The 27,788-nt window shown below is 58.4% G+C and overlaps 1 protein-coding gene across 2 annotated transcripts; it reads right to left on the bottom strand.

Moving 5' to 3' along the window:
- Positions 1-42: 42 nt before the first annotated feature.
- ADCY4 (adenylate cyclase 4) lies at positions 43-27,688 on the bottom strand. 2 transcript variants are annotated; one of them, XM_048820323.2, is made up of 26 exons: positions 27,604-27,688; positions 26,575-27,005; positions 24,160-24,357; positions 23,583-23,744; positions 23,008-23,157; positions 21,640-21,782; positions 21,317-21,428; positions 19,551-19,678; positions 18,381-18,539; positions 17,703-17,835; positions 17,207-17,389; positions 16,169-16,212; positions 12,760-12,846; positions 12,332-12,401; positions 11,983-12,080; positions 11,502-11,586; positions 11,187-11,324; positions 10,855-10,959; positions 10,524-10,708; positions 9,622-9,706; positions 8,912-9,070; positions 6,228-6,374; positions 5,920-6,027; positions 5,542-5,656; positions 4,870-4,994; positions 43-2,222 (listed from the first exon to the last, which is right to left on the bottom strand). In XM_048820323.2, exons 2-26 carry the CDS (start codon positions 26,725-26,727, stop codon positions 2,070-2,072), a joined length of 3,225 nt encoding a protein of 1,074 aa, XP_048676280.2. In that variant the 5' UTR covers positions 26,728-27,005; positions 27,604-27,688; the 3' UTR covers positions 43-2,069. The 2 variants fall into 2 exon arrangements, with proteins under 2 accessions (XP_048676280.2, XP_074975029.1); XM_075118928.1 differs by lacking the exons at positions 23,008-23,157; positions 23,583-23,744; positions 24,160-24,357; positions 26,575-27,005; positions 27,604-27,688 and adding an exon at positions 22,314-22,445.
- Between the last annotated feature and the right edge of the window lie 100 nt (positions 27,689-27,788).

Genomic DNA, 27,788 nt, shown 5'->3' with positions numbered 1-27,788 from the left:
TAATGTGTGTGCGGCGAGTAACAGATAGCCACAGAGACACCGTTTACAAATCAGTAATGCTGTGTATTCCTACATGACCTTAAATATAATAATTACATCCACAAAAAACTAAGTTAAAAGACATTACCGCAGTCAATTTTGCACAGGGCCCCTGACTTTGGGCATTTCCTTATTTGGGCATGCTCAGTTTTGGAACCTTAATAATATTCTTTTAATGTAGCTTTTGTGGGTGATTTCCTGGGTTTTTACAAAAGGAAACTGAAAAAACAAACAAAAAAAAACCCTGCACAGAAATCCCCTCCTGTGGCATCCTATTGGCACGCACGTGGCCCATCAGCAGGGCTGGAATCATTGGATCCCCTGCACAGAGATCGGCAGAATAACGGGTAGCAGTAGCAGGCAGTCATCCTCTATGTGGGCCTGCACTAGAGGGGGACAAGCGTTGGTTGCACACCTGTTTGCTCCCATACCAGTGCCTTGTCTGCACACAGTCTCCCCACACCAGCACCTCCTGGCTCCCAGCCCCCTTTCCCCTATCTGCCATTTTCCACTTGTCTCCCTGGCTTCCAGTCCCAGCCTCCTTGTCCAGCCAGTCCCAGGCTCCCCACCCAGACAGCCCTAGTCTTGTTGCCCAGACAGCCCCAGTGTCTTCTGAAGTCAGACTAAATGATCTATTGCCCACTTCTGACCTAAAAATCCCCCACCCCAGCAGCTCCCAGTCCCACTGTCTCTTCTCAGCTTCCAGTCTCATTGCCCAGCCAGTCCCAGTCTCCCCTCTTGGTCCCAGTCTCCTTGCCCAACCAGTCCCAGTCCCCTTTCTAAGCTCCTAGTGCCATACTCTGCCCGCCTCCAAGCTGTTCCCCCTTCCCTCCCCTCCTGGCGCCTCATTCCCCTTGCCTAACTCCCCTCACCCAATTTTCTCCCCTCTTCATTCAACTCGGGCAGCTTCCGTCTCCTGGGCCCGGCAGGGGCGCGTTGAGCGCAGAAGTGAGACAGGAGCCCTGCTCCCAGTGCTTGTCCTCAGCATCATCTTGGCCCAGAGCTGCAACTGCCGGGAAAACCCTGCTGAGCCTCAGGTACAGACCGAATGGGCAGAGGCTCTTAGCTGCCAAATTTCCAAGTTCCTGCTCTGAAGCAAGGGGGCACTAGGGCGGCTGAAAGAAAAGCTCGCCAGAGTAGATTTTTCACTCGCCTCGTTCTCCGAAACGGCTGAACTTAGTGGGCTGAAACTTTCCAGAAAAAAAATAAAATAAAATAAAATCAGCCCGGTGTGGGAAATTTCAGCGTGAGTTCAGCAAGATCATCAGAAACTGGGGTCTTATAGTGGCAGGCTGCCAGGCAATCAGGCTGACTAATGGCCCTGCCTATACTAAAGCTATAGGAAATTCCCCCTACACACTCACACTCACACACACTCCCTCCCTACTCTGCACACACAATCCCCACTTAAACCTCCCCTGCCCTGCAGGCCCTGGCACACCCTGGGGAAGGATGATCTTCCCGGGGAAGCCAGTTCTGGTCTCTCCGGAAGCCGCGGTTTCCTGCCACTGATCTTGGGTAACAGGAAGCACATACACAGATGAGGCTGAGACCACAGCACATCTGGGGCCTGGGGGGTGGGGGTGGGCCGGCTTCAAGGAAGAGGGATTAAAGGGGAAGAGGGGGGACTCTCCTCATCTGGCTCCCCCAGCCCCTCACTGAGGGGGATCGTGTTATTCCGAACTCTCCCTGTACCCCCATGTTCTCTCACCCAGCTCTTCAGGGGTGTCATTCCCTTCTGAACCCCATCCACCTCAAAACAGCCCCCCTTCCATGCCTCCTTCAGGTGGGGTTCATCGCCCTGTGAGCTGCCCCCAAAGTCTCCCGCAGCCCTTCGCTTGTCTCATTGTGAAAGACTGAGTCCAGGCATCAAGTCATGACATGAGTGGGATGAATGCAAAGCCATCAGGCTCCTGTGCCAGCTCCCCCCAGTGGTGGAGAGGAAGTACTGCAGTGGGACAGAAGGACACCAGCCCTCTGTAGGCCGTGCTGTGTCCATTTGTCCGGGGGAGGGAGAGGGAGGGAAGCTCTCAGCTGAGCATGGGGGCCTGCAGGCCAGAGCGGGACAGGTCGGTGCAGACGTAGTATGTCCGTAGCTGGCCTTTGCCCTTGACCTTGATAATCCCACGGAGGTAGCAGGTGTAACCCAGGGTCTCCAGGGCCCTGGCTGTCTCTTCTGTGACCTGGGGGGAGGAGGAGTAAAGGAGGGAAGGGAGAAAATTAGCCTTGTAATTTCAGCATCTCTCCGAGCTCCCAGGTTGGAGGGATTCTGGTGCTGCAAGCTTCCCCACAGCGATGCCATGGTCCCTGAGTAGGTCATGACAGGTAGGGTCTAGGTGAGGTTGGGGACCACACTTCCACCCTGCTCCCCCCACTTTCTTCCCTCCGGTGTGAGCTTCCCCACTGCATGCCCAGCGAGGGACCCTAGTGCGGTGAGCTACCCCACAGCAGTGCCCCCCACGACAGTGCTGCCAACTCCATATAGCAGGAAGGCACCAGACAAACCCTGAGAAGTCGCTAGATGCAGCTGTTGAAGCACTCAAAAGGGGTCAAAAATGTCACCGAACCAGATTTCCAGAGAATTCAACAGAGAATCACACACACACACAGGTGAGTATAGTCACACAATCATTCACAACCAGCTTGATAGTGTTAATCAAATCCATTGCAGGCTCTTCTTACTACATTCTGTTGCACACCAGAAGCAACTACACCAGTACAGTCGTCATCAGGAGGGCGCCCTCTGTGCATTGGGAAGGAAACCGCAGACCTCTGCGCATTGGGAAGAGCTCTCTGTACACTGCAGCCAGGGCGGCTGGGGTTGGTTCATTTCAGCTGAGCCTCGTCTTGCCAGCCTGGATTTGAGCCAGCAGGTGAGTGAAAGGGAGGGCCCAGAGCCAGGGGGAAGAGGGCATTTGCCTGACCTGAGCTCAGCACTGTAGGGAGCCAAGAAAGTAGATTTAAAAACAAAAAAGTCTGCTAGCCGGACCCCTTCCCCCCACTGCCGGGGTTTCGTTTCTGAAAACAGCTGGGCCACTAAACCCAGGCCATGCCAAGGGAAGGAGTAAAGAGGAACCAAAATCAAGCTAGCTCCACTTTTGACCCTGTAGTAAGGGCTTCATCCCTGAAGGCAACGGTGCCCCCTGCCCCATTGGGGCACATGGCCCCATCTCATCCCACCCCATCTTCCATCCGTGCAGCTCTCCTTGCTGGCTAACCTGCCTCGCCCGCCCAGCTCGCTTCATTAGCCGGCTTTCCCTGCATCACACAGGCTGGGCTACCTACTACGGAGCAGGGAGAAAGAACACACAGGCCCTGGCAAATGTGCTGCTCTCACCAAAGTGCCCCTGGCTTTAGCAAAGTATTTAATTAGCCTCCACGAACTTCTGTTCCTCGCCTGAAGATTATAATGATCTCAGCCCAAGACGCCCTTGTCATAAGTATAAAGGGAAGGGTAAACACCTTTAAAATCCCTCCTGGCCAGAGGAAAAACCTTTTCACCTGGAAAGGGTTAAGAAGCTAGGATAACCTCGCTGGCACCTGACCACAATGACCAATGAGAAAAGGAGGACTTGTGGCACCTTAGAGACTAACCAATTTATTTGAGCATGAGCTTTCGTGAGCTACAGCTCACTTCATCGGATGTATTCAGTGAGCTGTAGTTCACGAAAGCTTATGCTCAAATAAATTGGTTAGTCTCTAAGGTGCCACAAGTCCTCCTTTTCTTTTTGCGAATACAGACTAACATGGCTCTTACTCTGAAAAATGACCAATGAGGAGACAAGATACTTTCAAAGCTGGAGGGGGGAGAAACAAAGGGTCTGGGTCTGTCTGGGTGATGCTTTTGCCAGGGACAGAACAGGAATGGAGTCTGAGAATTTAGTAAGTAATCTAGCTAGAGATGCGTTAGATTATGATTTCTTTAAATGGCTGAGAAAATAAGCTGTGCTGAATGGAATGGATATTCCTGTTTTTGTGTCTTTTTGTAACTTAAGGTTTTGCCTGGAGGGATTCTCTATGTTTTGAATCTAATTACCCTGTAAGGTATTTACCATCCTGATTTTACAGAGGTGGGTGAAATCCTGTGGCCTGCGTTGTGCAGGAGGTCAGACTAGATGATCATAATGGTCCCTTCTGACCTAAATATCTATGAATCTATGATTCTTTTTACTTTTTCTTCTATTAAAATTCTTCTTGTAAGAAACTGATTGCTTTTTCATTGTTCTTAAGATCCAAGGGTTAGGGTCTGTGGTCACCTATGCAAATTGGTAAGGATTTTTATCAAACCTTCCCCAGGAAGGGGGGTGCAAGGTTTTGGTAGGATTTTGGGGGAAAGACGTGTCCAAACAACTCTTTCCCAATAATAAACCCGGTTAGACATTTGGTGGTGGCAGCGAAAGTCCAAGGGCAAAAGGTAAAATAGTTTGTACCTTGGGGAAGTTTTAACTTAAGCTGGTAAAAGTAAGCTTAGGAGGTTTTCATGCAGGTCCCCACATCTGTACCCTAGAGTTCAGAGTGGAGAAGGAACCTTGATAGCCCTGGAATGTGATTCCTTCCGAGGACATGCTCAGCTGAGACCTGATGACATTGACCTGGTGTGCAATAGAATGTAGTAAGAAGAGCATGGAATGGATTTGATTAACACTATCGAGCTGCTTGTGAATGATTTTGTGACTACACACATTGGTGACGTCTTTCTCTGAATGTCACTGCAATGGGCAGTGAAAGTCACTAGATTTGTCACTGGTCACTTTGACACTTATTTTCTCGCTAGGGAAACTAAAAAGTCACTAAGTTGCTAAGTAGGCAACACTGCATCATTCCTCAGACCTGGATCTTCCCCAGCACTCCGGTGCTCTCCATGCGACTCGCCACATTCACGGTGTTTCCCCAAATGTCATACTGTGGTTTCTGGGCTCCAATCACACCAGCCACCACTGGGCCATGGTTTATACCTGGAAAGGATGTGGGAAGGTGGGAGAGAGACAAATGTAGGAGGATGGGGGACACAGCTAGTAAGATTTGTGCAGGGTGAGACCACGTGAACATTTCATGAGAGCCTCAAAAATTATCTAGGATGACAGTCTGTTGGAACACCTCTGAAATCCCAGCACCGAACATCAACATTCCAGCACCCAATGTTGAAATCCTGACACCCAAATACCAAACACATTTCCCCAAATCCCTACATTGTTCCTCCCCAGTCACATATCCCCAAATCAGCCATCTGAGAAGGGTCAACACTGGTCATTGCGCATGTGGTCAAGTGGATTGGGTCATCACTGGAAACAGGGGAAGCACGGCCAGTTGAGTGAGGTCAACATTGGCCATAGTTGGTGTGCCCAACCTGCAAGGCCAACCAACAGGCCCAACATTGGCCGTCAGCCATGGTCAACCAGCAGGGTCAACGTTGGCCATGCCAATGCTGGCCACATCCAATGGACAGCAAAGGTTGCAGAGCCTGGGGGAGATAGTTCCTGATCTAGGTTGGAGGGGACTCACCCACACGGAGTTTGAAGGTGTTGAAGGAGTGTTTATTGATGATATCCAGCTTGGCTATCAGGGCCACCGCGAACTCCACCATGATGCCCAGATGGGTGTAGCTCCTCTCGGCATCCTGAAGGGTAAACCCCACCACCACCACAGTGGGAGGAGGAGGAAAATCCACCAATCACAATCAGGGAACCAATGCCTAACCCCACCCACAACCAATGAGAAAACAGTCAACCCACCATCAGAGCATATGTCCAGGAGATGAGCAAGGGTCTGAGAGAGATGGGACACAGGGGAAGCTCAGGAGCTGTCACCCAGCCCCAAGGGGTTCTGGGAAACTGGGGAACACTTGGCTGGAGCTCTGGAAAGGAGAGAAAAAGGAGGTACCTGCTGATTGTCCTGGCCAGAAGTGGCATTTAATCCTGTAGCTGCCATGTAGGTGCTGCCAATGGTCTTGATCTTCTCCACGCCACTGAATTTTGGCTTCGAGAGCAGCTGCAGGATTGGAAATAACCAAGTCATTGGTCCATTCAGCCCCATCTCACTCTCCCTACTTCCCCTGGATTGGATCCTCAGCCCAACCAGCTCTATCGAGACAGAAGCCCTCTGCCCCAGATCGGCCCCATGACCCATTAACTATGTGCTGAGATGCTGCCCACTTTCAGTGCCCAGATCTCATCTGAACCGCCTCGGACCTCATCAAAATCTGCAATGATCTCGTTGAGCAGCCGCAAGCACTCCAGTCCTTCATGGTTGACATTGGACTCAGAATAGAACTCCTTGAAGTCAGGGATGGAGGCGAAGAGGACGCAGACACAGTCATAGGATTGATGGTAAAGGTCCTGGAAGGGAGGGTGGGTGGGAGAGAGAGACAGTGCATCACTTTCTGATAACTTCACACAGAGCGTGGACAGGGCAGATAGACGCAAATCAAACCACAGCCAAAACCCACCTACCACAGCCAATCCTACCACCAACCAAACGCAACCACCCCCAACCAACACAGACCTCACTAAACCTATCCAACCACCACAATCAGTACAGCCAATATAGTCCACCAACCCCAACCATCATACCCTGGCAGTACACTCAGCCACCATGATCAATACCGCCCACCTGAGCCAGCCAGAGCCCACCACGACCAGCCAGCTCCAAGCAGCACAGCCATACAAACCCAGCCACTCCCAAACAATACAGCCTATCAAACCACACCCCCACCGTCCATTGTAGACCCCACCACCAACCAACACAGCTATCCAAACTCAACCAACGTATTGATCACCACAGCCAATCAAAGCCAAACATCCCCAGCGGACACAGCCACCAGCATGTACCCAACCACCCCAGTCAACACAACCCACCACAGTTAGCCAACTCCAGCAACACACCCCTCACCACAGCCAGCCAAACCCAAACACCCCCAACACACGCACTGCACCAAAGCCAACCAAACCCAAACATTCTCAACACACACAGCAGCCACCAAACCCATCCAACTAATCCAAACGCAGCCCATCCCAGTCAGCCAGCAGAGCCCACTCCAGCGACCCGGCTCCAGTGAACACACCTACCGTCACAACCAATCAAACCCAAACACCACCAACTGACACAGTGCACCACAGCGAACCAACACAGTCAGTGAAACCCAACCAGCCCCAACCAACACTACCCACCAAACCCAGACAACCCACCCATCGCTAAACCCAACCACCAACCAACCAGCCCCCTGCTACACCACAACCCAAAGCAAAACCCCACCAGACCACCATAGCCTCCTGAACCTATCCATCACCTCGCATGAAACAAAACCCAACACAACCAGTATTATGACCCACCCAACGCAACCACTGCCCCACTCAACAACATCACACCAAAAAGATTCCACTACACCACCACACACAGACCCCACAAGAGCAATTCAACAGCAGCTGTTGAGATGCTCAAACCAGCCAGCATGATTCGCTAGCTCAAACTCATTCAAGTTAGACCAGATGCAGAGAAGGGCGGCAAGGATGATCGGGGGAATGGAGAGCCAGTCTGACAAGAGGAAAAAGAGCTGGGTTTATTTAGCTTGAAACATTGCTCTCTGTAAATGCATCGGGGGAAACACCAGGGCCGGGGAAGAGCTAATGAAACTAAAAGACAATGCTGACACAAGAACAAATGGGATAAACTAACAAGGGAGCAACTGAGGCTGGAGAAGATGAGAAGGTTTCTGACCATCAGACAAAGAAGGTTCTGGAACAGCCTCTGATAGGACTGGTGGTGGTGGGGAAACCCTATAGTAGTGTGAGGATGGTGCTCAATAGGGAAGACAGGGCTATCTGAGGTAGCAGGACCTGCATTTGGTGACCCAGGAGGCCTTTTCCAGTCCTACGGTCCTAAATCCCAATAATTTCAATAGGAACTGAGTGTCCATATGTTGGCAAATTTATATGGACACACGTCATGTCAGGATCTCAGGAATGAGACCCAGGCATCCAGGAGAGTTCTCCTATGGGCCCTGCTGTTCTCAGCACCACAGGTGAGGGAGTAGCATGGGGAATGGGACCCAGAGATCTGGGACAACATCCCCATGGGTCCCACAGCTTTCAGCCCCACAGGGGGAGTGTGATGGAGAATGGGACCCTGACATCCAAAGTGACATCCCTATGGGACCCGCAGCTCTCAGCCCCAGGGAGACGGGACCAGGATGGGGAATGCAGAGGTCAGATTCTTTTCCCCCCTCAATGCATAATTAGCCAGATGCATTCCATGGTATTTTTTCACCTTTCTCTGAAGTATCAGGGATTGGCCACAGCTGCAGATGGGACATTGGATGGGGTGGACCAGGGCTCTGAGGTGGTTCAGAGAACCCTGGGTCTAGATGCCTGGCTGGTTAGTCTGGAGCACATGCTCTGGGTCACCAGATTTGTGGTGGGGAAGGAACCTCCCTCCAGGTCAGATTGGCAAGGATCTGGGGCGAGTTTTCACCTTCCTCTGAAGCATAGGGCGTGGGATGCCTGCCGGCATCACCTCGGCTCATGTTACCAAATCAAATTCCTGCCATTGCAGGGTCCTCGGGCATTGGCAGTACCTCAATCTCTCCAGTGGCCACAACAGTTTAGCCTCCCAAGGACTGAAACACTTTGGTCTAACCCAAGCTGGGCTCAGTACAGTGGTACCTGGGTGAAGATCAGTGACTTATGTTCCACAGGAAGTCAGACTAGCTGACCTAACAGTCCCTTCCGGCCTTAAACTTGGGGAAATTCTATGAATCATTAGCCCACTTCCTTCTGGCTGCAGTACCCAGCTTGGCCACCGGGTGGCAGCATTGGAGAATTGAATGGTGGCAGTCAGAAATTCCCCCGTTAAAGGGGAGGCGCGCAGCCGGGCTGACCTCGTTACGCCGGTTCTGGCCGATGAATTGCTGTGCCACGTCGGCCGGAAGCACATTCTCCAGCAGGACACGGTTCAGGTTCTCCATGGTCTCGATCTCCTCACGCTCCTTCTTGAACTTCTTCTTCCACAAGAAGTCAAGACGGCAATAATACTCGTTCTTCGAGAGAGAGAGACAAAGGGGCCGGGCCCATCAGGCCCCTCAGTCCCGGAGAGGGGCGGTTCTCACCCTAATGGGCCCTGCACTTCCCAGCACCCAGTAGGAGCGACTGGGAGGGGCCCCAGGCATCCAGGATAGCATTCAACTCCCAGCACCTGGGGGGGGGGGGGGAGCCTGGGACAAGGAATGGGACCCAGGCCCCAGGGACGGAAGTGCAGGGCACTCACCTGTAGGGGCACTGCAGCTCCCAGCACCCAGGGAGAGAGTGGGACCCAGGTGTCCGGGACAGCAGTACAGGAGACTTTCTTCTAGGCGGCTTGCACCACAACAGACTGGGATGGGAGACTGGACCCAGGTGTCCTGGATTGCAGTACCAGGTGCTCACCCCAGGGGCACCGCAGCAGGACAAACTAGGATAGAGAAGGGAACCCAGGGGAGGTCCCCAGTGGGCCCTGCAGCTCTCAGCCCCACAGGGGGAGAAACTGGGAGGGGAATAGGACCCAGGTGTCTGGGGTGGCAGTGCCCCACCCCTAGGGGGCGCTGTGACTCACTTGTCTAGCCAGGGCCAGCAGGGTGAAGAAGAAGACAAAGAAGGAAACGGCTCCCATCAGCTTGGGTTCCTTCAGGACCCCTGGCCTGTGGGCAGAAGGAGAGAGACCAGGTAGCAGAGAGAGCGTTGCCAAACTTTCTAATTGCTGACAACCAGTACCCCATGCTGTACCCATGCCCCGCCTCTTCCCTCGAGGCCCTGACCCTGCTCCATGTGTTTCCTCGAGACCCCAGCCATGCCCCTCGCACAGCTTCTTCCCTCAAAGCCCTGCCCACTTCTCTGTCTCTTCCCCCAAGGCCCTGCTCGCTCCTCTCTCTCCTCCCACTTCCTCCTAGCCAGATCCTCTCCGCCACCTCCCCGCCCTGGGCTCCCTCTGCTCCGGAGCTGCAGTCTGGTGCAGAGCCTGCCTGCCTGCTCACAAGCCATAGGAGGTGGCCGTGGCTGAGCAGGGGATGGCACGGGTTGACGACCTGGTGCCTTCCCTCCTTGCCTCCCGCCACGGGTTACCGGACTTGTAGTGTCCGGTCAGTACATCTTTCTGGTAGAAAACTGGACATCTGGTAACCCTAAGCGGAGAGCAGACCTGGGCCCAGCTCGGACTGGCTAAGCAGGACTGCGTTGCGTTTGAGTGGAAGACTTCTGGGTTCTGCTGGGGCAGGGGCTATGTAGGGGGCGCTCTACCCTGGCCATCAGTGCTGGCCCCAGTGAGACACTAGGGGGCGCTGCGCTTCAGGGAGCTGGGGGTGGAGACTCAGTAGAGGGCGCTCCCTCCACACAGTCAGTGCTGGCCCTAGGGGGTGCTGTGCTGCAGGGAGCAGGGTGGGGGCGCAGTTGGGGGCGCTCTCCCGCAACGGTCAGTGCTTGCCCTAGGGGGCGCTGCAGGGGCACCGCCCCAGCAGTTACCGGAGCACGGTCTGGTTGGGGTAGAGGCGCCCGACGTAGCAGTCGGAGAGCCAGGCGTGGCTGTGGAGAAAGAGGACGTTGTAGATCACCAGGCAAAGCGTCAGCATCAGGAGCTTGAGTTCAAAATTCATGTGGAGGAAGAGGGAGCAGGAGAGGAGTCCCAGGATGCAACAGTAAACGTAGTACTGTGGAGGCAAGGGGGAGGGGCATGGGGGGAAGGGGTGGGGCACAGGGAAGGGGGCAGGGCAAGGGAGAAAGGGGGTGGTGAGTTAAAGACCTTCCCAAGTCCACCTTCAAGAGCGACAGCATCCCACTGGGGCGTGAAGCTTACCGGAATGCTGAATAAGGAATCGGTTGAGGGAGATTCCCGCGTGGCGTTCACCGGCACCGCGGGATTGTGGGATGGTGGAGGACACCAGGGCGTGGGTATGAAGAACTGCTCAAAGAGGAGGAGGTAATCGTAAGCAGCAAGAGGGATACAGCTGGGGATAGAACCCAGGAGACCTGGCTCCCATCCCCACCCCAATCTAACCACTAGACCCTACTCCCCTCCCAGAGCCGGGGATAGAACCCAGGAGTCCTGGAGCCCAGCCCCTCTGCTCTACTAGACCCCACTCCTCTCCCAGAGCTGGGGAGAGAACGCCCCCTCCTTTGGTTACTCACGAAGTTGAACATAGCCATGGTGAGGACGACCAGGATGGTGGTGACGCCCAGGGTGACCCGGAGCCAGGGCTGGGTGCAGACGGCCGTGGAGAGGGAGGGCACCCAGTACAGCATCTTGGGGCCTTTCTGGAAGCACTTCTGGGAGAGCAGGCAGATGGGAGAGTGCGGGGAGAGGGGAGGGTTAGATAGCCCCCAGCCAGGAGCTGAAGGGACGAGGGATTTCCCTAGCTGGGGCATGTTGGGAGGGGGGAGAATACAAGGGCAACTCTGGAGCTGTGAGCTTCCCCACAGCAGTGACCTGCTCATCTCACTTACCGCCAGGTTCCCAGCGAAACAGGTGAAGAGGAGGAGGATGAAAAGGAAGAAGGAGATGCCGTAGGAGATTCCTAGAGCTGGGGTCCTGGAGGAGAACAGAAGACAAACTAGAAATAATAGGGACCCCCGGGCTGGGCTAGCAGGGACTGCAGGTCAGGAGTGAGGGGCACTGGCAGAGCTGTGGGGGGAAGAGCCCAGGGTTGGGCTATCAGGGGGCTCTGGGTCGGGATTGAGGGGCACCGGCAGAGCTGTGGAGGGGGGTTAGAGAGGGAAGCCCTGGTGATGACAAGTTCAGGAGGCATTTCTGTCCCATTAGCACCAGTTGGATGATTTATGACTCTGCGGTTCCTTGGCTCAGGGCTGGGACATGACTCCGGTTGGCTCAGACAATCCATGTGCAATGGTGGGGGAGCCCAGGGCTGGGCTTGCAAGGGGCTGCAGGTCAGGATTGAGGGGATCCCAACCCCTCTCTCATCCTCACTTGTGGGCCACCAGCATCTGGATGAGGAAGTTGGAGAGGAAGACCAGGAAGGTGCAGGCCGTGTAGTACTTGAAGGCAGGCAGAGCTGAGAGTCGATACTACATGGTGAGAAAGAGAGAGCTGCAGTGAGGGACAGTGGCCACCAGGGGGGCCATGGGGCAGAGAGTGGGTCCTGCGGCGGGGGGGGGGGGGGGCGAGAGAGCTGCAGGAGGGACACTGGCCATCAGGGGGCCCATGGGGCAGAGCATCCCAAGTCAGCCGTCACACGGGGTTGGTGCCCTGCTTGCCCTGGGGGCTGCGAGCTTCCACCCTGGCAGTGCCCCCTCGCCCATCGGGAAGCCCAGCTCACCTCCTTCTCCATGAGTTTCTCCTTGAAGTACAGGGTAATGCGGTTAAAATCCTCCGACTTCTTCCACTGCCTGAAACAGGGTGGAGAGAGGGGAGTGGGCGGGGTCTGGGACTCCCCCCTGCCTCCGCCCCCCAGATACACACATACCCCAGCCCCAGCACCCAATCCCAGCCTCTGCCCCCATCCTCTTCCTCGCTGCTCCTCTCTTCCCTCCCGCCCCATGCACCCTTCCCCCTCTGCCTTTCCCCTGCACTGATTCCTCACCCCCTGTGTCCTGCCCCCCATGGCACCTTCTCTTATGTCCCACCTGCTCCCTCTTTCTCCCCGCTTCCCAGTTCCCCAATACCCCAGACCCTCCTCCCTCTCCCCTCCGCACCCTTTTCTCCCCATCTACCCCAAGGTCCCCCCTCCACACCCCAGGACCCTACTTCTGAGAGTTGAGCTGTTCCAACACCTGGAAAAATTTCTCATCTACCCCATCGAGCTCCTCATCCGGCCCCTTGGGGGAACGAACCCTGAAAATAGAACGGGGGGTGGGGGAGGGAGACGTGGGGGAGGGGAGAGAGCACCCTGTAAGACAGCAGTTCTCAACAGGGGTCCCGTGGGGCCCGCGGCTAGAATCCAGAGCCCGAGCCCCAGCACCTCCCACCGGGCTGAAGCCAGGATCCATGGGGTGGGAGGCGGGAGCAGCTGGACTGAATTCTGGAGCCCCGAGCCCATGGGCAGAGTTGGGGAGACACGGGGGCGATGCCCCCCACCAGGCTACCGTGCAAGAGCAAGGCAGCTCCATGCCCCTGGTCCACCTCCTTCTCACCCCGCTCCCTGGCCCGGTCAGAGGCGGGAAGCCACAGCTGGGCAGTGTGGGGCAGCTGCTGCTCTGGCTGGTGCCATGGGGCAGGCAGCCGCGTTCCCTCAGCTACCGCTGGTGGGCTTTGAGGCTGCTCCTCAGCTCCCAGCCCCCTTTGCTCCCGCAGCCCATAAGAGCCACTGGGGTGGGGGACCCAGCTCCCTGGCTGGCAGAGCCCTTGGGGAAGAGGGATTGCAGGGGAGCCCTCCTGGCACATAGCCCTGAGCTACACCCCCGCCCCGTCCATACACAGCCCCGAGCTACACCCCCCCCGTCCATACACAGCCCCTAGGTACCCCCTCCCTGCACCCTGAGCTACCCGCCTCCATACACAGCCCTGAGCTACCCCCTCCCTGCACCCTGAGCTACGTCCCCCTGCCCATACACAGCCCCTAGGTACCCCCTCCCTGCACCCTGAGCTACCCCCCATCCATACACAGCCCCAGCTACCCCCTCCCTGCACCCTGAGCTACCATCCTCCATATACAGCCCTGAGCTACCCCCTCCCTGCACCCTGAGCTACACCCCCTGCCCATACACAGCCCCTAGGTACCCCCTCCCTGCACTCTGAGCTACCCCCCATCCATACAAAGCCCCAGCTACCCCCTCCCTGCACCCTGAGCTACCTAGGTGATGTTATCCGATTAGAATACGAGCATACAGATCATTGTTGCAACCACTGTTCTATATTTGCAGCAAATACTGGACAAAGGCTGTCAAGAGAGGTGTCTGTGAACAGGGTTTGATTCGCTGGTTATGACTACGCCATCTGCATGCATGTATCATTTTTGTATGTGACGTTCTAAGTATTGGAATACCCACCAGCTTTATGGGGATTATCTGCCCCATTCTTGGCAGTTCCCCCTAATTGAATGACCGCCACTGGGACACCTGTCACAGCCCGATAGGCCATGTAAGATATCTGCAAAAAGGTTCTCATTTGCCAGATATGATACTCTAGCTTACATGTTTGTACCACCGTTGCCCTAGAAGTTATAGACATGGCGGTACGTCTGTGTTTCAAACTTGGGCTGTGCTTCTGGGTGACACCCCCAGACAAGCTGGCGTCAGCTCTGCCTAGCCTGCCGGATGCCCACTGAGGACCACACCTCCCCAATCGACCCATTGAGAGAAGGCAGACAGGCCTGGGGACTCAGCCAGGCCTGCAGGGGCCTGCCCATGGAGAGAGCTCAGGCTTCCCAGCCAGGTGCGGGCCAGCTTGTGTTGGAAACAAAGGAAGCAGAGGCCGCACGGCAAGAGACTATACAGGGCAGCTGCATCTTCTCCACTTTGTCTTCAGTCCTGCTTCAACCACTGGGGGGACTTTGCTACAACCGGAAGCTCGGAACAAAGGCCTGAATGACCCACCCCAGCTGTGGACGCACTATGGAGACTTGACTTCGGCCGGCAGTTTAGCCCATCACGGCTACAAGCCTGAACCAGGAACTTGGCCAGGACTGGGTGTCATGGATCCCTTCAACCAACTTGAACTCTCATTTTTCGTTCTTTTGAGGAATAAACCTTTAAAAATGTTAGATGCTAAAGGACTGGCATGAGCGTGATTTCTGGGTAAGATCAAAATTATAGATTGACCTGGGTGTGTGGCTGGTCCTTTGGGATCTGGAGAACCGATTGTTTGAGGAGCCTGGTGGCAAAGAACCACTCATCTCTGAATCCAGGACTTTTGGTGGGGATGTAAGAGCTGGAATGCCTGAGGAAACTGCCGTTATGTTCTCCTGTTAGCCAGTGTGGGGAAAGAGGAGTTTACTTGTGTGGCTGGTCTGGTCTATCTTATAAAAGAATAACCATCAGTTTTGGGTTGCGTTTGCCCTATTTCTCAGCAGTTCGTCCTGGATTTGGCATCTTAGTTGTGACCCACAAAGGCACGGTTACACCCTAGCTCGCCCCTCCCTGCACCCTGAGCTACCTGCCCTGTCTTCACCCTGAGCTACCCCCTGTCCGCACACAGCCCCTAACTATCCCCCTCCCTGCCCCCAACCTACCCCCTCCCTGCACCCTGAGCTACCTCCCATCCATACACAGCCCTGAGCTACCCTCCGCCCACACACAGCTCCCAGCTACCCCCCGCCTGCACCCTGAGCTACCCCCCGCCCACACACAGCCCCTAGCAACTCCCGCCTGCACCCTGAGCTACCCCCCGCCCACACACAGCCCCTAGCAACCTCCCGCCTGCACCCTGAGCTGTTTTCAACCTTTTTGAGCTGAGCCCCCCAACCTTTCCGTTATAATGTTTGGTTGAGCTGAGCCCTCCCCACCCCAACCCAGATAGGCTGCGGGGCCTGCTGAGGTGAGTCAGGGTGGGGAGGTGGCGCTCCCTCCTTGGACCCTGCCAGGGGCAGCTGGCTTAAGCCCGCTGACCCCTACCTCACCCCCTGACCCAGAGTTCCCCCTCCCCCCCTGTTGTGGGGGGCCTCAGAACATTGAAAACCCCCGCTGTAAGGGACAGTGACCCCAGGAGGCCGTAGTGGGGGTCGCCCCAATACGCCATAGGGGACCAGTGCCAGGGAACCCCCAAACTCAGCCCACTACCTCCAAAATCACCCCAACACTGACCCCCTAAAAATGCCCACTGTGCCCCAAGTCTAAACTCCTTAATATCTCCCCCACACTGCCCCAATTCGCCAGCTTTCCCCAGCCTGAGCCCCCCAAATTCAGCCTCTACACTGACCCCCAATTCCTCACTTCCCCACAGCCTGACCCCTAAAGTGACCTCCGCACTGACCCTCCAATCCCCACTGAACCCCAGACAGGCTCAACCCCCCCACAATCACCCCCGTCTCTACCCGTTGGAACCAAGACCCCCAAATCCGCCAAGGAGGGGGAAGAAGAATGAGCATCACAGTTTGGGGTTCGCTGATTCAGAGGGGGAGGCGTCTGTGGGCCAAACAAGGAGTCCACCCCTCATTGCCTCCCCCAGGATAGTCATGCCCCCCTGAAATTTTAAGGGACAGGAAGGAGATACACCTTACCGCTCCACTGTCTTCGACTGGGTCAGGGACCCCAGAGAGCTCTCCTGTGGAGAGAAAAGGGAAGGTGGGGGGTCAGATTTATGGGGTGTTGTGCTGCCCCTATAGGGGGACTCAGTGTAAGACAGCTCCCACTTGTGCTACCCCTTTAAAGCACGGCATGTCTCAGTCTCTGCTGCTGCCCCCTAGTGATGTGTGAAGGAACTGAGAACTGGTTGGTTAAATAGTGTGTGCGGGGGGGGGCTTGGCAGGGGGGCGCCGGGCTGCAGGGAGTGTGGTGGGGGAGGCTCCGCTCTGCAGGGAGTGCTGTGGGGGGGGGGCTTAGGAGGGGGGTGCCGCTCTGCAGGGAGTGCGGTGGGGGGGCTTAGGAGGGGGCCGCCGGGCTGCAGGGAGTGTGGTGGGTGGGGGCTTGGCTCTGCAGGGAGTGCGGTGGGGGGGCTCAGGAGGGGGGCGCCGCTCTGCAGGGAGTGCGGTGGGGGGGGGCTCGGCAGGGGGGCTCCGGGCTGCAGGGACTGCGGTGGGGGGGGGGGGGCTCCGGGCTGCAGGGACTGCGGTGGGGGTGGCTCGGTAGGGGGGCGCCGCTCTGCAGGGAGTGCGGTGGGGGGGGGCTCGGCAGGGGGGCGCCGGGCTGCAGGGACTGCGGGGGGGGGGGGGGCTCCGGGCTGCAGGGACTGCGGTGGGGGTGGCTCGGTAGGGGGGCGCTGCTCTGCAGGGAGTGCGGTGGGGGGGCTCAGGAGGGGGGCGCCGGGCTGCAGGGACTGCGGTGGGGGGGGGGGCCCCGGGCTGCAGGGACTGCGGTGGGGGTGGCTCGGTAGGGGGGCGCTGCTCTGCAGGGAGTGCGGTGGGGGGGCTCGGTAGGGGGGCGCCGCTCTGCAGGGAGTGCGGTGGGGGGGGGGGGCTCAGGAGGGGGGCGCCGGGCTGCAGGGAGTGGCACCAAGGGGGTCGCTGGGGGGATGCCGTGCCGCAGAGAGCAAGGCTGGGGTGTGGAGGCGGCTCAGCACGGCTCACTCCGTATCAAACACCTCCCCCTGCTGGACGCACCGAATGGTTGTTCCTGGTGAATCCTGGCTGATCGGCTGGGATGGTATCGAGGTGCTTGAGGTTGGCAAACGGCTTGGCAGCCCCCCAGGACTCCAGGTAGCGGGTCATACGGACAGACGCCCTCATCTTCTGGCCCTCCCCAGGCACCGGGGACAGGGTGTTGTTGCAGCTTTCTGCTCCCACCTGGTGCCATGGAGAACAACAGAACAGCCAGAGAGAGACACGCTCACCCCCTATCCCATTCCCTGCCCCCCATGCGCCAACCAGTCCCCAATCCTGGGCCCGGATGGGAACCAGCACCCTCTCGAGGGGACAGGCTCTGTGTCCCATTCCCTGCCCCCCTGAACCAACCCATCCCCCATCCCAGGGGCTGGATGGGAACCAGCACCCCCTAGAGGGGAAAGGCTCCCTATCCCACCCCCACCCCCATTAACCCTTTGTGCGCTAATCTTTGCATCAGCACCAGTTAAGTGTCCTGTCGTCGCCATCGACTCACCCAAGGGTCAATGACCAGGAAAGTCTTTACTTTGTTCTCCTTCAGGAAGGGGTCACGCTGCCAGCGACAGGTTTCCTCCACAGCATAGACCCCTCCCAGGTGAGACAAGGTGGCCTCGGTTATATGCACCCTCCTGTGGAAGAGAGGGCATGCAATTCCTCTGTGCACCAGTAGGGGGCAGCCTGCCACACACACACACACTTATGCAGGCTGTGATTTTTCCAAGCTGATGCCTCGTTTCTCCTGGGGAGGCTTTGAAAATTCCCGGCATAATTCCCACTTTCCCCTTCAGGGGGCAGCACCCCCCGCAGAGACGCAGGATAGTCCTTCCATCACCAAGAGAGGGCGGCAGCGCAGCGGCATATAGTTCCTCCACGTGCCACTTGGGGGCAGCGCCATATGGATATGCAGTTCCTCCATGCACCATTAGGTGTCAGCACAACATAACACAACACACTACATGGACTTTCTCCATTCCTCATAAGGGGGCAGCATGACACAACATACACCGATATGCAGTTCCTCCATTCACCACCAGGGACAGCATTAAACACACACAAACACATGCTATATGGAGTACCTCCATTCACCATCTAGTGGCGGCCCAACACTCACAAACACACGCGTTCCTCCATGCATTGTGCATCATTAGGGGGCACCCCCATGCCCCTCTCTCACCCTGGCACTCCTCCAGCCTCCATGTGGTTAGCCAGTGTCACATCGTGGGACCAGACATCATACTGCCACTTCTGGAGCCCTATGACACCGCACAGCACGTTCCCCGAGTGCACCCCGACCCTCATGTTGATGTCCACACCAGTGGCATCCCGTAGCTTCCTGGGGGAGGACAAGAGATCATAGAATCATAGAATATCAGGGTTGGAAGGGACCTCAGGAGGTCATCTAGTCCAACCCCCTGCTCAAAGCAGGACTAATCCCCAATTAAATCATCCCAGCCAGGGCTTTGTCAAGCCTGACCTTAAAAACTTCTAAGGAAGGAGATTCTACCACCTCCCTAGGTAACGCATTCCAGTGTTTCACCACCCTCCTAGTGAAAAAGTTTTTCCTAATATCCAACCTAAACCTCCCCCACTGCAACTTGAGACCATTACTCCTTGTCCTGTCCTCTTCTACCACAGAGAATAGTCTAGAACCATCCTCTCCGGAACCACCTCTCAGGTAGCTGAAAGCAGCTATCAAATCCCCCCTCATTCTTCTCTTCTGCAGACTAAACAATCCCAGTTTCCTCAGCCTCTCCTCATAAGTCATGTGTTCCAGACCCCTAATCATTTTTGTTGCCCTTCGCTGGACTCTCTCCAATTTATCCACATCCTTCTTGTAGCGTGGGGCCCAAAACTGGACACAGTACTCCAGATGAGGCCTCACCAATGTCGAATAGAGGGGGACGATCACGTCCCTCGATCTGCTCGCTATGCCCCTACTTATACATCCCAAAATGCCATTGGCCTTCTTGGCAACAAGGGCACACTGCTGACTCATATCCAGCTTCTCGTCCACTGTCACCCCTAGGTCCTTTTCCGCAGAACTGCTGCCTAGCCATTCGGTCCCTAGTCTGTAGCTGTGCATTGGGTTCTTCCGTCCTAAGTGCAGGACCCTGCACTTATCCTTATTGAACCTCATCAGATTTCTTTTGGCCCAATCCTCCAATTTGTCTAGGTCCCTCTGTATCCTATCCCTCCCCTCCAACGTATCTACCACTCTTCCCAGTGGAGTGGTTGCAGCCCATTGGAGCAGGCTCTGAAGCCCATCACAGCAACCAAGGGCTGGGCCACCCGCACAGCATACTCTCAGAGGTGTGGATCTCTCTTGGCAGCCATCCGTACTCACTTGATAGCCTGGCACATATCCAATCCCATCTTGACGCAGTTGCGTGCGTGGTTGGGGAGCGAGACCGGCAGCCCCGAGACGCAGTAGTAGCAGTCACCCAAGATCTTGATGCGCATGCACTCATTGTCCTAGAGAGAGGGGGAAGAGAGGGTCTGTCCTTCATAGCAAGGCAATTCTGGTCCTCTCCTCCCAAATTCAGAGTTCAAGGAGAGAAGCAACCATAGGATAACCCAGTCTGATCTCCTGTATACCCAGGGACTTTCACCCAGTTCCCCCTGCAGTGACCCAGTCACTTGGGTTTGGCCAAAACAGAGTTGCTTCCAGCCTGGATCAGAAACCTTCAAGAGGTGGGGAAGCCCCTCACCACCTCCCTTGGGAGTTTGTTCCATTGGTTAATCACCTCCACTCTTAGAAATTCAGACCTTATTTCTAGTTTGAATTTCTCCATCTTTAGCTTCCAGCCGTTGGTTCTTGTTCCTTCCCTGGTAGATTAAACAGGGGTTTAGTACCTCACATTTGCTCCCCAGGGAGGTCCTTGCACATCTCTCAGGCTTCTTGTTGCCAAGCTCAACAGAATGAGCTCTTTATGTCTCTGGCATTTTCTCCAGCCACCGAAATTATTTTGTGGCTCTTCTCTACCCCCGGTCCAAGCTCCCAATGTCCTTTGTAAGAGGTGGGCACCAGAACTGGATGCAGTGTCCCCGTGGTAGTCTTCCCAGTGAGGCAAAAATCACCTCCATTCCCACACTCGCCGCTCCTCTGCTATACGTCCAAGGATCACGTTCTCTTGGTTTGCCCCAGCATTGCACTGGGAATCCATGCTGAGTTGCTGGTCTGCTCTGCCAGCGCTCACGAGAGAAACACACCAGGTGAGGGAGAGGTGTTACTGACGTTCAGGAGCAAAGTTGGCACAAGAAACAAATGGATCTAAACTGGCCACCAGCAAGGTTAGGCTTGAAATTAGATGAAGGTTTCTCACCATCAGAGGAGTGAAGTTCTGGAACAGACTCCCAAGGGGAGCAGTAGGGCCAAAGACCTAACTGGCTTCAAGACTGAGCTGGATAAGTTTCTGGAGGGGATGGTCTGACAAGGTTGCGTCCGAAGGCATACGGCCTCATCCATGTCGGCTAATAGTAAATATCTCCAATGTCTGGAGACGGGGAGGGCTCTGAGCCACGACAGAGGTGTGCAGGAGGTCCGACTAGATCACAATGGTCCCTTCTGGCCTTCAAGTCTATGACAGAGATGTGAAATCCCTCCCTCCTGCGACCCCTGGCTGATCCTTGGAGATCTGGGTTTCGTGCAGGGGAGAGGGGGTCCCCTGGAGGCCCCCGGGAGAAAGTAGGAGGTCTTTGAGCTGGAGGTGGTGTGGAGTCCCTAAGGGGTCTCAGTCTGAGACAGTGGATCTCTGGGAGGCAGGGGTCCCCATCTCCCCCTTGGGGGAGGGAGTGGAGGTGTTTCCATGGGGGTGCAAGGGCACCCTGTGGAGTGAAGGAGGGTAGGGATGGCACAGAAGGGGCCTGATCTCTGGGACGGTGTAGGAGGTGGATCCATAGGGAGCTCAGGGGGGTGTCTCTGGAGGTGCTGGGGGTGGGGGTCCCACAGGACGCAGGAAGGGCCCCCCAGTGGGGTGGAGAGGTCCCAGGGAGGTGCCGGGGTCAGAGGTCTACTGATGAGGGGTGCAGAGGTGTAGGGAGCTTCTGGGAGGCTGGAGGTTTTTTTTGGGGGGGGGGGGGGGGATGAGGGGGGAGATCCGGCTGTCTTACCTTGGCGATCTGGTCAAACTTGCCAAAAAGTTCGTTGAGCATCAGGACCAGCTCTTTTGGGGAGCACTCGCTGGCCAGTCTTGTGAACCCCACGATGTCGGCATACAGGATGCTGTGGGGGGAGTTAGGAAGCGGGGAAACAGCATCAGGGTCCTGGGTGCAGCGTTGAGAGTTGGGGAGACATGTCCTAACCCTGCTCCACCGCCCTGGCAGCCCTCAGAGAATAGGGTGCTTATAAAAGGGGATCATGGGTTCACAACACCCATCCCCCCTGCGCCCTGCTGTCCCCTCGTAGCGTGGGGTGGGGATGGGGGGTTTGGTACCTGACGTTCTTGTGGTGCTTGACGTAGAGGTTGTGGAAGTTGTTTGCGCTTTCCTGCCGCCCCCCGTCCCGCAGTCGCTCGATGATCTCGGCCTTCATCTCCATGGCGATGTACGCGGGTAGGATGGAGAGAAGGAGGTGCTCCTGGGTGGGGGGGAGGGAAGGTGTAGAGAATGAGTGAGAGGCATCAGGGGTGGGGATGGATGGATGGATGGATGGATATATATTTATGGAGATGGGGTTTGATGGATAGATGGGTGTGTATATGGAGGGAGGGAGGGAAGGAGAGATATGCGTGGGTGGATGGATGGGCATGGGGATGGGGAGGGATGGATGGGAAGGTGGGTGAGTGGATATGGGGAAGGAGGGAGGGAGTGATGGATGTGTATGGGCTGGCGGAGGGAGGGAGGGGTATGTATGGAGATTAGATAGACCATTGAGTATGGGGACGGATGGACGGAAGGAAAGCTATGGGTGGGTGGGTGGGTGCACGGATGGGGGTGGGGAGGAAGGGCAGTGCATGGAGGCTGGACGCATGGATACACAGATTTGACTCGGAGAAGGATTTAAGAATTGTGGTGGATAGTCAGCTGACACCTGCGGCCAAAAGAGCTAATGGGACCCTGGGAGGCATCAACAGGGGAATCTCGAGTCGGAGCAGAGAGGTAATTTTACCTTGGGATTTGGCCCTGGTGCGACCGTTACTGGGATCCTGTGTCCACTTCTGATGCCCACCATTCAAGAAGGATGGTGATAAGTTGGAGAGGCCTCAGAGAAGAGCCACAAGAATGATTCAAAGGTTGGAAAACCTGCCTTTGATTGATAGACTCAAGGAGCTCAATCTATTGAGTTTAACAAAGAGAAAGTTCAGGGGTGACACGGTCACAGTCTTTCAGTACTTACGTGGGGAACAAACACTTAATAATGGGCTCTTCAGACTAGCAAAGGTCTAACACGATCCAATGGCTGGATGTTGAAGCTAGATAAATTCAGACTGGAAATCAGGTGCAGATTTTCAAAGGTGAGAGTAATTGACCGAGGGGCATGGTGGACTCTCCATCAGTGAAAATTTTAAAATCAAGATGGGATGTTTCTTCTAGATGATCCGCTCTAGGAATTATTTTGGAATCGGTCTCTGGCATGTGTTGTACAGAAGCTCAAACGAGATGGTCACAGTGATCCCTTCTGGGCTTGCAAGGTATGAATCTGGAGATGGGATGGATGAAGAAGGGGGAGAGATGGAAGGGCTGTGTCTGGTATATCAGTGGATGGATGGAGGGGTTATGTGGAAATCAGATAGATGGAAGGACAGAGTGGGTATGCGAAGGTGAGACAGAGGGACAAATATGCAGGTATCCCCCGTCCTCACCTGGTGCCGTTTCTCAGACTCCAGCTTGACTCGGGACTGGATAAGTTTGAAGGTCTCCTGGAAGGTCTCCTGCAAAGCCACCTCCATCAGGTGCTTGTGATAGGCCCCCACCAGGTTTCCACAGATGAAGATCACGGCGTTGGCCAGCAGCTGTGCGGGGTGGGGGTAGAGAGGAGGATGAGATGGGGCTCAGAGGTGAGCATGAAAAGGGAGATGGCTTTGGGAATCTATGGGGCAACTGGGGGTGGATGGATGGGAGAGGCGATGGAGATGGGGATGAGGGTGTGTGGGGGGGCAGCCTCTACAGGACAATTGGTGGGAGACAGGGGATGGGACGCAGCTAGGAAAGGGGTCAATATGGGGAGACAGGGAAGCTAGAAGGAGGGGGTCAGGAGACAAGGGGGGTTCTGGGAAATGCAGGACACCAATAGGACATGGGGTGGGTAGGAGCTGGGCTAAGGGTCGGGAGGGGGCAGTGAAGGGAATCAAGGAAAGGGGGAAGCAGGGCAGAGAGGGAAGGTGTTGCTGTGGGGGAACAAAGGACCGCAGGGGAGCAGCGGGTAGGGGGCTCTCACCTGCACAGCCAGCTCAGCCCGCGACCCCCGCCCAGCTGACAGGTAGACACCCAAAACAATGATGTGGGAGAGGGAGGAGGCGAGGCCAGCGACCACGGCATCCCGCATGCACACGGGCAGCATGGTGTAGACAGTAAAGATGATGAAGAGGAAGAATGAGACCTAGAGGGGGGAGTCAGGCCAGGCAGGTCTCAGCATGGAGCCCTATTTCCATATAGCTGCCCCTTCCCCACCCCCACCCTCTGCTGCCCCCTGGTGCCCATTATACCATATAGCCGCCCCTTCCCCACCCCCACCCTCTGCTGCCCCCTAGTGCCCATTATACAGTATAGCCGCCCCTTCCCCGCCCCCACCCTCTGCTGCCCCCTGGTGTCCATTATACCATATAGCCGCCCCTTCCCCACCCCCACCCTCTGCTGCCCCCTGGTGCCCATTATACCATATAGCCGCCCCTTCCCCACCCCCACCCTCTGCTGCCCCCTAGTGCCCATTATACCATATAGCCGCCCCTTCCCCACCCCCACCCTCTGCTGCCCCCTAGTGCCCATTGTACAGTACAGCCGCCCCTAGGTCTCACCTGGTCCCAGGCACTGACCACGCCGCTGGTGAATACAAAGATGTAGCCCATGGCTAGGAGGCAAGCCCAGATGATGGCCGAGAAGACCCGTGTGCATTCCTGGAAGATGCTCTCGATGCAGACCAGGATGAGGATGAGGGAGAAAACAGCCAGGGCCACGAATAAGGTGATGAGGAAGCTCAGGTTGGAGGAGAATTCCTGGGGATCAGACCCATGGCGGAGTGAAATTCCAGCCACCACAACGCCCTTTTGGGGCACAGGGGGTCACCGCGCTGCTGGGGGCTCACTAGGGGACACTGAGCCGCAGGGTGTGCAGCTGCAGTCTTTGGCCATTGGGTGGTGGTGTTGGTCTCTTAACCCTTTGGGGAGCAGCTAAAGATTTCTGGGGGCTGGCAGCCTAGGGGAAGACAAACCCCTGGCCCCCCAACTTGGTCGGCTTTTAACCAGCCTGACCAGGTCACCTGGCTCCCTCTCCCCCAGTCCCCCTCAACCTCTGCCTCCCCTGGCACCTGCAAGCTCAGAGGATGGACTGGGGGCGGGGGGCGCGGTTGGGGGCCGGGGGAGGGGGGGAGGGGCGGGAGGCGCGGTTGGGGGCTGGGGGAAGGGGGATGGGCGGGGGGGTGCGGTTGGGGGCCCAGGGAGGGGCGGGAGGCGCGGTTGGGGGCCCGGGGAGGGGGGGAGGGGCGGGAGGCGCGGTTGGGGGCCCGGGGAGGGGGGAGGGGGCGGGAGGCGCGGTTGGGGGCCGGGAGAGGGGCGGGAGGGGTGGGGGGCGCGGTTGGGGGCCGGGGGAGGGGCGGGGGGCGCGGTTGGGGGCCGGGGGAAGGGGGATGGGCGGGAGGGTGCGGTTGGGGGCCGGGGGAGGGGCGGGAGGCGCGGTTGGGGGCCCGGGGAGGGGCGGGAGGGGCGGTTGGGGGCCCGGGGAGGGGGGAGAGGGTCGAGAGGCGCGGTTGGGGGCCCGGGGAGGGGGGGAGGGGCGGGAGGCGCGGTTGGGGGCCCGGGGAGGGGCGGGAGGCGCGGTTGGGGGCCCGGGGAGGGGGGAGAGGGGCGAGAGGCGCGGTTGGGGGCCCGGGGAGGGGGTGAGGGGCGGGGGGCGCGGTTGGGGGCCCGGGGAAGGGGGATGGGCGGGGGGTGCGGTTGGGGGCCGGGGGAGGGGCGGGAGGCGCGGTTGGGGGCCGGGGGAGGGGGGAGAGGGGCGGGAGGCGCGGTTGGGGGCCCGGGGAAGGGGGATGGGCGGGGGGGTGCGGTTGGGGGCCGGGGGAGGGGCGGGAGGCGCGGTTGGGGGCCCGGGGAGGGGGGGAGGGGCGGGAGGCGCGGTTGGGGGCCCGGGGAGGGGGGGGAGGGGCGGGAGGCGCGGTTGGGGGCCCGGGGAGGGGGGAGAGGGGCGGGAGGCGCGGTTGGGGGCCGGGGAGGGGGGAGGGGCGGGGGGTGCGGTTGGGGGCCCGGGGAGGGGGGGAGGGGCGGGAGGCGCGGTTGGGGGCCGGGAGAGGGGCGGGAGGCGCGGTTGGGGGCCCGGGGAGGGGGGGAGGGGCGGGGGGTGCGGTTGGGGGCCTGGGGAGGGGGGGAGGGGCGGGAGGCGCGGTTGGGGGCCGGGAGAGGGGCGGGAGGCGCGGTTGGGGGCCCGGGGAGGGGGGAGGGGCGGGGGGTGCGGTTGGGGGCCCGGGGAGGGGGGGAGGGGCGGGAGGCGCGGTTGGGGGCCGGGAGAGGGGCGGGAGGCGCGGTTGGGGGCCCGGGGAGGGGGGGAGGGGCGGGGGGTGCGGTTGGGGGCCTGGGGAGGGGGGGAGGGGCGGGAGGCGCGGTTGGGGGCCGGGAGAGGGGCGGGAGGCGCGGTTGGGGGCCCGGGGAGGGGGGAGAGGGGCGGGAGGCGCGGTTGGGGGCCGGGGAGGGGGGAGAGGGGCGGGAGGCGCGGTTGGGGGCCCGGGGAGGGGGGGAGGAGCGGGAGGCGCGGTCGGGGGCCCGGGGAGGGGGGGGAAGGGGCGGGAGGCGCGGTTGGGGGCCGGGGGAGGGGGAGAAGAGGTGTGGAAGGGACGGGGATCCTGGAGGATGGCTCCGAGGTCTGGGGACAGCGGGGGGACGGGTCATGGGCCGGGGACAGCGGGGGGACGGGGAAGAGGGCTCTGGGATCCGGAGGCCACCAGTGCTTTGAGTGGAGAAAGGGTTGATGGGGGGGGAGCGGGGAGAGCATGGTGGGGGCAGTGGGGAAAAGAGGGGCAGGGGCCGGCGTGGGCTGGATTGGGGAAGCTGGGGGGGGGCAGTGGGGATGAAGCGAGGGGGGGGAGCAGCATGTCCCAGCGGGGCAGCAAAGGGGAGGGGGCGTGACTGGGGCCCGGTAGCGGACACTCCACCGTGGGTCACTGGGGGGGGCAGTGCCCCATCCCTTCCCGGGCCCCCTTCCTGCCCCCCCGGCCGGCCCCTCACCCTGCCGCTGGCCAGGTGGGCGGCGAGGAGCGCCAGGCAGGTGCCCAGCAGCAGCAGCAGCAGCAGCAGCAGCGGGTACAGCTGGCTCAGGCTGTAATAGGTCTCGTAGAAACGCTCTTCCCGCTGGGCCGGGGGGCGCCGCCGCCAGCCCATCCTGCCGCGGGGAGACCCCCCCCTTCCCCAGCCCGCGCCCCTCTGGGCTGCCCCAGCCTCACCGCTCGGGGCCCCCCCTGCGCATCCCCCGAGGGATCGCCCCCTTCCCTCCCTGGGGGGCTCCCCCACCCCGCGCGTGAAAGGGTTAACTGGCTCCCCTCCCTCTATCCGGGGGGCCAATGCGGCAAAGGGGGAGGGGCCCCTCCTAGGGAATTTTGGGGTTGCAGAAAGGGGGGGTCTTCAGGACACTCGGCGAGGGGGAGGGGATCTTCGCCAGTCTGGGGAAGGAAAGGAAAGGGTTAATGTCAAGCCTGACCCGCAGCCTAAACCCCACACAGCCCAGCCCTGGGCTCCCCCCGTCCCTCCGCCCTGCCGGGGCCCCTCACACCCGACCCGCAGCCCCGATAGCCCAGCCCCGCCCCCCCCCAGCTCTGCCGGTGCCCCTCCCTCCAGACCCGCAGCTCCTGCCAGCCCAGGGCTGCCCCCCATCACCTTTGCCCCACAATGTCTCTCTAAAGCCCTAGGAGACAGATATCCCCATTTTGGCTACACGCTCTATCTATCTTTCCATCCCCCTGCACCCGTCTGTCTGTCTGTCTAAGGGGAAGGATGGCCAGTGGTTAGAAAGCAGTGACCTGGCTTCGGTTCCCAGATTCCCCCCCCCCCGCCTCAGTTTCCCCACTTTCACAATGGGGACCGTGGACCCTTCTCTGTCTCTCCGGGAGGCTGCCCAGATGGGGGGGCGGGTTAAGCTTGGGGGGTGCATAGGCTCAGCCCCCCCCCATTTAAAGAGACGTTCCCCCATAGATTATACCCCCCCACACACACCCCTGCTCCCCTATGGGGCACCCCGGCCCAGATCTCCTGCCCCCTCACCTGGCGGCTCCAGCTCGGGGAAGACCGAGATTGTCGCTTCTCCGCCCTGCCCGCAGGAGCTGGGATCCCCTCCCACACCTCCCTCCCCCTCATCCCTCCGCCTTAACGCTTTCACGGCCGGGGCGGAGAGACCGGCATGGGGAAGGGGACCCAGGCGTCCGGGTCAGCTGGGGAAGAGACCGGCA

The sequence above is a fragment of the Caretta caretta genome, chromosome 13 (assembly GCF_965140235.1).
Source record: "Caretta caretta isolate rCarCar2 chromosome 13, rCarCar1.hap1, whole genome shotgun sequence".
Taxonomy (NCBI): Eukaryota; Metazoa; Chordata; order Testudines; family Cheloniidae; genus Caretta; species Caretta caretta.
The sequence above is the reverse complement of the archived record's forward strand: the minus strand, read 5'-3'. Positions and strand labels throughout refer to the sequence as shown.